Below are 9537 nucleotides of genomic sequence, written 5' to 3' on the forward strand. Positions count from 1 at the left end.
CATCGTTCATGAAATATTGGAAGGCAGCCGGTGCATTGCACAGTCCAAAAGGCATAACTTGGTACTCAAACAACCCATATTTAGTGCGGAAGGCAGTTTTCCATTCATCGCCTTCTTTGATTCGCACTAGATGGTAAGCCCCCCGGAGATCTAGCTTGGTGTATACGCAGGCATCTTTCACTTGGTCAAGGAGTTCAGGGATCAAAGGCAAAGGGTATCTGTTTTTGACAGTTATCTGGTTCAGTGCGCGGTAGTCTATACAAGTTCTGAGATCGCCTTCTTTTTTTGGTACGAAGAATAAAGCCGAGGATGCAGGAGACTTAGACGGGCGAATAAAACCATTGGCTAAGTACTGGTCCAGATATTGTCGTAAATGAAGATTCTCGGGCTCGGTAAGGGCATAGATCCTGCTGCAAGGGGGTGTTGCACCGGGTAGTAGATCTATCTGGCAATCGTATGACCTGTGGGGCGGTAGAGTATTGGCCTGTTCCTTTTGGAAGACGTCTTGAAACTCTTGGTACTCTGGCGGTATTTGCAAACTGACAGGAGTTACGGTAGCTAGGCCAATGCTTGTATTTCGTGGATAGCAGGTTTGTACACACTCTGGAAAGGTTATCCTCTTTGCTCGCCAATCAATTTGAGGATTGTGTGTTTCCAACCAAGGGATTCCTAGAATTACTTGAAATTGCGGAGCCTTGATTACGTCAAACACCATTGCCTCCCGATGCCCGTCTTGACCCAGCAATGTCACTTCCGTGGTGGAGTGAGTTACCGGCCCAGAGGCGATTTCGGTTCCATCCACAGTGGTGATGACATCTTTATTGGTTTTAGGGCAAAGAGGGAGGTTCATCCTAGAAGCCAATTCACGATCCACGTAGTTTCCCATAGCCCCACTATCGATGTATGCCTTAATTGCATGCAACCGTTCAGGCTGCTTTGGATTTACGAGGACCATTGGCATGGTGAAGTGCGAGGTCAAAGAGTTGGTTTTTAAGCTCGGCAAGCGGACCTCTACGCTTGTCGGGCGTGGTCGTTTCACGGCTCAGATTCTACAAGATATTTATCCGTGGCTCCTACCGCCTTTTTGGGCGGTTTTATAGGGCAGTCTCGTAAGAAGTGTCATGAAGTTCCACAGTAGAGGCACAATTGCATTTGCCGTCTTCTTTCACGCTCCCTTTGGGTCAAAGGTCCCTTGACTACTCAAATCTGCATAGGTTCAGTAGCATCGACACCCTTGGGGTGAACCTGGGCTTTGGCAAAAACCTGGGTTTCAAACCTGGACCGATCTGCTTTTCTGTTTTGAAGCCTCTGATCCAGTTGGACCACTAGGTCAATATAGTCCGAGCAGTCCTGGGGTGGATTTACGACCTGGGCCAAGACATCTTTAAGTTCTCCACGTAGACCTCGATGGAATAGCGTAATTCTCTTATCCTCGGGCCATCTTGTTTCCACAACTAACCTATTGAAGGTCGCAATGTAAGTTAGAGGTCCAGATTACCCTGTCGTAGAGATAGGAGTTTGTTGTCCAGGGCCTGTCCCTGAGAATGCCTCGCAAAAAATATTTCCATACTTGTCTGGAAGGCTTGAAAGTTCTGAAGGATCGGGTCGTCTTGAGTAACCAATGGGATTGACCAATCAGCTGCGCTGCCGCTGAGATAAGAAAGTACAAAGGCTACCTTGGTTTGGTCATTCGGGAAGGCCCCAGGTCTGCAGAGGAAATGCAATCGGCATTGATTCATAAATACTGCAAATCTTTTGGGATCTCCAGCAAAACGTTCAGGCGAGGCCAGTGGCACGTTTCCAGGTAGATTGATTTGCACTGGATTAGTTGACGCCACGGGGGTGAAACTACCCCCTGAACTTGGTAGAGGAGTTTGACCAGCTTGACTCTGCAACAGCAATAGCTGAACCAGATTCCTGATCCGCAGCCAACTACCTGCCTTAATAGACATCTGGCCTCACGGCATGGGAACCACACGACCACAGTCAAGGAAGGTAAATGCAAGTAGGTGTAATCTTCGGCCAGAACCTCAACTTCTCACAATATACATCTTTTAAACTTAGCGAATGGTACTTCCTCTTAAATCTGTTTTGCAAGACCATTGCTGCCCTGTATATAAACTTCATTATCTATATCATCGAGGCCCTGGTGATCTCCAAATTAGGCTATTTTAACATTATTTCTGGCACTACCAAAAATTAAATCTTCAGTTTATCGACATTTTCAGAACTCACCCACCTTGGGCCTGAGGAAAATAATCACATAACAAGCACCTTCCGCAAGTTTCACTGGCTTGCAGTCATAGTTTGCAGGAACTTTAAAGTATTGTGCAACAGTAGGAACAGCAATCCCAAATACTTGATCAGTCGACTCACTAAATACCACACCCAAAGACTCCTCAACTCCAGTTCTTCCAACAATCTGAGAGTGAATACTTACAAATTTAAAAAGTGTGGCAAAGGAAGACTGTCAGTTGCAGGCCCGGAACTATGGAACGTTCTTTACTTGTAGATGTTCTGGAACTGGATCACTTGAAGTAAAGGAAAGCACTAAAAACACGTTTTGTTTAAGAAGGCCACGTTTGTCTGCTTGCAGGCCCCCTCGTGTTACCCTGCTCTCCCCATCATTCCCCTGTGTGTGCTTTGGAGTATTTTGTACGCATGTGGAGCCTTCTAAACACCAAATAAATAAATAGTGCCCAGCTCACCTCTGTAGGGATTTATTGCCCGTGTAGTCCTGCTCTTTTTTGCCCTGGCTTGCTGGCTGGCCTTTCCCATCAAGCCAAAGACTGACCACTACTTTAATTCCACTCCCTCCCCAGACCACTGTGGAGAGAAGCATGTGTAAGTAACCTCATGGTAGCTGGACTCTGAGCAAGGTGTTACACCAGTGCTAACCAAAACCTTATGGTGAAAAACCCCCATGGCGTGCAACTATAGCTGCTGGGCTCCCCCCAAAAGCTAGAGCTGCTTATATTAAAATAAGTGACTGTCCCCCCTTTTTATCCTCTGGGCCCCACAGTTTGAAGACCAGTGGGTTAGCTCACTTCATTAAGGATATAGCACCAGCATACTACTTTAGTATCATAATACCCCACTCACAGGCTGGGTGATAGGTCTGGAGTGACCTTGAGTGCCAGGTTTCACCACCCGGTCCTTGAAGCAGGCCCCAGAGGAGGTATATGGAGGATCCACTAGCTGTTTAATCCATCACTAGCCTAAGGTGCGTAGTCCCCTCTAAGAATGCTGATGATCCCAATTTATCCAGGACGACCTGGCCTGAGAATGTAGTAAAGAAGGAGTTTTAGCCACCCGAAGGACAATTGGCCCAAAGATCACAAGATGGGGGCCTAAAGAGGCCCAATTAACAAGACGGGAAAAAGTCACAAGTCTGTATCAACAGGTCATTCTAAGAATCTGTGTAGGTAGGGCGGTGAGTGTAGATTACAGGTCCCGATCCAACAGGTAGAACTGCTGACCCCATCAGCAGCCCAGGAAAACCCTTTCCCCTGGTTTGGAAGGCTTTTATGTATGTCCTGCTGGATTTAGTGTTCACCTTAACAAAGGAGTTTCAAACTCGTGCCAGGGAGAATTCACTGAGAGAAAGGGCCCTTATTTAATATAGAAGAAATGTGCTGTTTGAACTGTAGAAAACTGCATGTGTAATAGAGTTTTGAAGTTTTATGGATGGAATGCGGACCAGTTCCTGTGGGTGTCCGCAGAGCCAGCGGCACTGATATGGAGGACTGTTTTTAGTTTCAAAGGAAGAATTCCACAGCAGTCATGTAGTACGCAAGCCTATGGGAACCTGGTTTGCCTGCGCTTGTGTGAGCATGTTCAACAAGAGAAATCCCTGGTGTACCCACCACAGAGAGCGGGGAACTACAGAGCCGGCAGAGCATTCTGCAACTGCAAAGGAAAGAAATGGGAATCCAAGATGGTAGCCCATGTGCAATTAGGTGTGGACTGCAGAGTCGTGAGCAGACCCACTCACCAAATATCATCAACTCGGGAGTTGTTAAACAATTAAGAATCCTGCAAATAAGCCTGCTTGAATATTAAAAGGAGAGTGAAGTAGCAAAGAGGAAATGTACAGATAGTTGGTGGAAGAGGTGCAGAGGAGAAGGGGAGCACACTATATGTTGTATCAGGAGAGGAGGTGAAGAAGGAATAGAGAAAGAAAAGTGCACAGATGAGGGAGGTGAAGGGGGCAGCATGGTGGGAGAGGAAAGAACACCAGAAAGAGAGAGCGAAGAGCAGAGGTGAAGAGGAGCCAAAAGTGAAGTGGGCAAGGAAATATGAACGTGAGAAAGGAGCGGAGCAGAGATGGAATAGGTGAAAAGGAGCAGAAACTAGGTTTAGGGAAGAACAGATAGAGCGGATGAAAGGTGGAGAAGAGCTGTTGCAATGAGGAGGAAAGGAGAACATTAGAGAAAGAGAGTCGAGCTGAATGGGGGAGATGGGAAGAAAACAATGAGGCAGAAGAGAGGATAAGTCAAAAGAGGAAATGGAGAAGCGAAGAAGGGGAATGGTGGAATGATAAGAGGAAAGCAAAGAAGACGAGATGGAAAAAGTTGGGAGAAGGAGGATATTCCGCTCAGTGTCCAGCGCCCTCAGGGAAGTAGACAAAAGTAACCTGTTGAACCCAGTGTACATTCCACAATCATGTAAAACAGGGACTAAAGTCTGTGGACCAAAAAGTGTGGACGGGATCAACAGTTCGGGGGAGGGTTCTACGTGTCCACATCCATGCAGTCGAAAGGCAGTCTACCTAATGGCACAAGGACGAGGCTGCTACACATCTAATTCTGTGTAGTCACCAGACAGTCTAGCTGACAGCACAAGGTCGGGACTGCAATATTTCAAGAGCGTCCAGTAATGTAACCACATCCCACAGAGCAATTGACACAGTTCCACACATATAATCACTGGCCAGCATACAGGCGCAGGCAGACAAGATACAAGCGTCAAATCTGTCAAACACAATTCAAAACATTCCAAAACATTCCAAGCCAAGAGCCAAGATAATGTACATGGGTAATCGGAGAACGGGGAAGGGAGAAAAAGGAGAGGGTAACAAGTACAGAGTAAACTAGGTACATACTACACACAATCATGGGTTACTCCAGCACAAACTCACCAGCATGGAGAATCGTTGAGCACTGGAGTTCTCAGCTTCTTTTTTCTTCGCGCTCTGCTACATCTTGGAACGTGCTTGGGGCTTCCATGTCAAGTGAACCACATTCCGTGCAGCACGCTAGAGTGTGTGCGTGGACCACTGCGAATTGTAGTAATTGCAGTTCTGCAGTCTCCACTGCGCTCTCCTAGTCCTCAAAACCGCAGCATGCTGTGACAACTCTGTGCGGTGTTAAATGGGGGTACATCATGACAGAAAAACAGAGCAGAGTATGATGAAACTTTGAGGTGGAAAGGAAGAGAGAGAAGCAGTATGAGAGAAAGGAAGTGTAGGCCAGAGAGGAGGAAAAGGGGAAGTGAAAAGAGGATTGAGGCAGCTAAGAACAGTGGCAACAAGTGATAGAACAGGTTGAGACCCAGGGTGCTAGAGGGACACCTATCATGGAGGAAGACTAATACCAATGGAGATTTCTCAACGGCTTGCCAGGATGTTAAGCCTGGCAACTCCAGAGCGCAAAGCGATCGTCCAAAAGATCTTAAAAGTGCCTGAAGTTATCCTATGTCTAGATGACCTAAGGCACAAGGGGAGACCAAGAAAGAAGTTCAGGGCACTTTAAACACCAAAGACTGTTGGTGACTTAAATGTCGGGCTGAGGATCACAGTCCTGTAGAAAATCCTGACTTGGTTTTATTTTGATGATTTTCCACTTCGTCTTACTTTTCTTATTGTGCAATAAATAACTCTTGAATCCTAGAACTTGAGTAGAGTCCTCCGTTTATCCCCAGGGCCATGATTGAATACAGCACCCATCTCCCATTGTAGAAATATGTTGCCCCACTCACTTCTTTTAGGGAACGAGTACCCTCCCGAATTGGTATCAGCGCCTCTGGCGCACTCTGACACGTTTTCTCACAGGTCCCTTATGGCATATATGCCCAGTGGCGTCGCCAGGAATCAAATTTAGGAGGACAAAGACAAAAGTAGGAGGGGGGGTGCAGACAAAAGTAGGGGGAGAACATGGCCATTGCTCCTCTTAGGTAGGGGGGGCACAAGGCGGGGCACAGGGTTTCACAGGGTGGGGGCGGCCCCCCAGACTCCCCCTAGCGACGCCACTGCATATGCCATCCCACAGCGACGATCATCAAGCTGAGTCATACTCCTTTCATGCTCCTACTCCACAAGTCAGGTTCTGCAAAGGTCCCATTTGACACATAGGATCAAGCAGCACAGGCTGGTCATTGCACAGGCTGGTCAGTGTTACTAAGTCACTCTTAAATATGTTGAAGTGTTGTTTTTATTGCTCTATATTTTTAACAGGCCACCTTGATTATTTAAAACGTGTGTTTCTCTGTTACACACAGTCAGAATCCTCTTCTCCCCACAATACCAGCAGTTGCAGGACTGTGGCTCTCTATCCAACATACATCCAACTAACCTCTTCTTCCTTCTAAGGGAGACTGGCCTACAGGAAAATCGTGAGATTTCACAATTGGCAAATTGCTTTCTAAAGCTCTATGCAGTGAAGAATGCAGGGTGGCCAGACACTGCGCAGAGGTTGCTTTTGATAATGTCCATTGTCAACCATATTTGGCACACGTGTGTCATGTGTAAGGAAGGAGGTTGTGAGAGAGGAACAACATTAAATAAACTAATTTACCTGCGACCCAGTTCCCCCTGCAGTCCTTTGAGAAGAACCCAACTGTACAAAGAGTGGGTGTGTTCAAAACAATATTATTTGTGGAGAGGGAGGAGAGGTTTTTGTGTGTGTGTGTGTGTGACAAATTCTGAATTGCCACAAATACTGTGTGACGTTGACATGTTTTCCTCATAGGTTTAAAGGACTCCGCGGAGGCACAGGCTGGTCAGTGGGTGTATGTCAGTGATACCCACGTGCAGACGGTTCCAGAATCAAGAGTTCTGAATTCACAGGCATATCTGCTTTTCTACGAAAGACTGCTTTAGTGCAAACAAACAGCTTAATGGAATGTAGACTGGGACCTGAAAGCATTCTCCTACTTTTATTGAAAGCCATTGTTTGGTGACCTGCACACATGAATGTGTTCCTATATTCCAACCCTTGCCAAGACATTGTGTTTTCTAATTTCAGGTGTGTGCCTCATGGGAACATTCTGGCAGCTGGAATTTTATACTCATGTTCTGAAACACTATGTCCCAAATTGCCTGTCTCTATCGTTGCTGGGACTTTTAAACATAATGTTTTCTCTTGCAATTTTCTTTTAGTTAATTTCCCAACAGATATACTATAACATCAGAAAGTGTGTGTGTACATATATGTATATATAAAACATACACACACATAATATGTTTTATACATTGTTCAGAATGTATTTTGTATGCCGTTTTTGATGTTTACACACTCCATACATATACCCTTGTGGATGAATACCATTGTGTGTATCTGTGTGTGTAGTGGTGTTGATTAATTATTCATGCAAAGAAGTATTTGAAGATTATGTACTTTTCTAAGACTATGAAAAGTTGTCGCGTTTAATTGCTTTTCTTTTTGTAATAAAAGCCACACAGTTATATTCATATGTTTCACCTCAATTATTTGGTGTGCCAATTTTCACCTGTGTGCTACCTTTTTTACCTCTGTCTTTTTGTTTGTTCTGTTCAAAGTCCTTCAGTTTAAGCATGATGGGGATAGACTGCTGCCATCTCCCATTACGCCTCCACCCAAATCCGTATATTTAGGTCGATGGCATGGGAGATACCAGTGACAGAGCTGGCAGAATATGTACGATGCCCCCTTCCTGCCATTTCTAAAGTGTTTGATCATCATTGCTGCTCATTTACAAGGTAGGCAGATGGAGGAGGAGCGTGATGGTAGCTATGCTATGGTCCCCCCGCAACCCTTTGGATGACGCAAGCCTTTTACCCACTCACCCCTGCAGGGCCAAAGCGAAATGGGGAATTCTCACATTCACAAAGAGGGAATCCTCAAGGTTTTCCTTGGTACTGTTGTAAGTGGTGTGGTGGTAGCCCCAAAGTGTGGAATAGCCTGGTGTTCCAACAAACCTGTTTCGTGGTGCACTTTGTCAACCGGCAGATCCACACATTTGAACTTTGAGGGCTGAGTTGAAGTCACATGTCGTAGGATAACAAATTGAGCTGAGAAGACCATGGGGGTCGCGAACTACCGCCCCCTCTGTGAAGTAGGCCCCAGAGTAAGTATACCGGGGAATCTGCCAGCCTCCCTATTTCATCCTAGCCTATTATGTATACCCTTCATTTTGAGTTTAAGGAACCCCTAACAACATATGAAAGCCAACCATAAGGAGCTTCAATGGGGGTCCAAGGCTGCCTTAATAGTGGAAGTGCGAAATGCAGACAAAGGAATGTTGCAGACATTTCATTGACTGATTGGTACAAACAAATTATGAATAATCTCCAACCCCGAAGGACCGGAGTGACTGCGCTGGGCCGCAAATATGTGCTCACAGACATGTGCAGTGCTCTAGAGCAAAGAAGAAAGACATGGGGTTATATGTGATTTTACTGACGGACATTACAGAGTAGTACATTTAATTGCAGCCAAAATACCAATTTATTTTTATTTGGCAGGGTCCCCCCACCAAGCCCACCGATTGTCTAACCTAATAACGCCACCCCAACCCCTTCCTGACTAATTTTAATCCCTTACCCCACTATCCTGTATATAGTTAATGTTTTCTGTGTTTTCGGTATTATTGTCCACTCTGAAATGTACCACTCTGTAATGTTTTCGCTAAATTGACTTGGTACCAGACATGGTTGCACTAACAAAAATCTGGAAGCAATGTCTCTTGCGAGCCTATTGCATTTGCATCACCAAGCCCCATGCAGCATGGAGCTCCATTCACTTACCAAAAAGAAAATGTTACAGCACACAGAATCTAATTGCAAAGAGTGCCAGGGCAGACTAAGGTTTTGTGGCGAGAACCACACAGGACCCTCCTTATGTATTGAAACAGTTGGCAGGCTTGTAGTTTAACAAAGCGAGCTCCATCCACAACACTTGATTTCTAGGCCAGTCAGCTGTTGGTAGTTAATCACTTCAACAAACGGCATGCTTTCATGCAGGTGTGTACAAGGGAGAGGGATGGCCGATGAGGTGTGGGAACCAGGAGTTGCAGTCGAGAAAAGTTAGGCAGTAAATGGCTTATCAGTCAAGAGGAAAGTGATGGGGAAGAGGAAAAGGTGATCGAGGAGACGAAGAGGAGGCAATAGTGTGGAGGAGTGTAGTAGTTGTTTGGAGGATGCAAGAGTAACCAGCATCTGAGATAGGAGGAGTGAAGCAGAAAGAGGAGGAAAAGACCAAAGAAGAAGTAAGAGGAGCGAAGGAGGAGGCTAGAGACTGTGGGCCATCAAGGAGGGGAAAAGATTAGGGTAAACAAGAA

At 45.8% G+C, this 9537-nt stretch overlaps 1 protein-coding gene across 4 annotated transcripts in view; it reads left to right on the plus strand.

Annotated features, from left to right (window-relative positions):
• Positions 1-7686, plus strand: part of USP45 (ubiquitin specific peptidase 45) — a 3631241-nt gene extending 3623555 nt beyond the window's left edge. For all 4 annotated transcript variants that reach the window (XM_069606397.1, XM_069606399.1, XM_069606400.1 and 1 more), the window contains one exon: positions 6969-7686. In XM_069606397.1, coding sequence (XP_069462498.1) covers positions 6969-7099 — 131 coding nt within the window. In that variant the 3' untranslated portion in view covers positions 7100-7686. The remainder of the gene's footprint in view (positions 1-6968) is intronic.
• The last annotated feature ends 1851 nt before the right edge of the window (positions 7687-9537 follow it).

The sequence above is a fragment of the Ambystoma mexicanum genome, chromosome 4p (assembly GCF_040938575.1).
Source record: "Ambystoma mexicanum isolate Mex_15411 chromosome 4p, UKY_AmexF1_1, whole genome shotgun sequence".
Lineage (NCBI taxonomy): Eukaryota > Metazoa > Chordata > Amphibia > Caudata > Ambystomatidae > Ambystoma > Ambystoma mexicanum.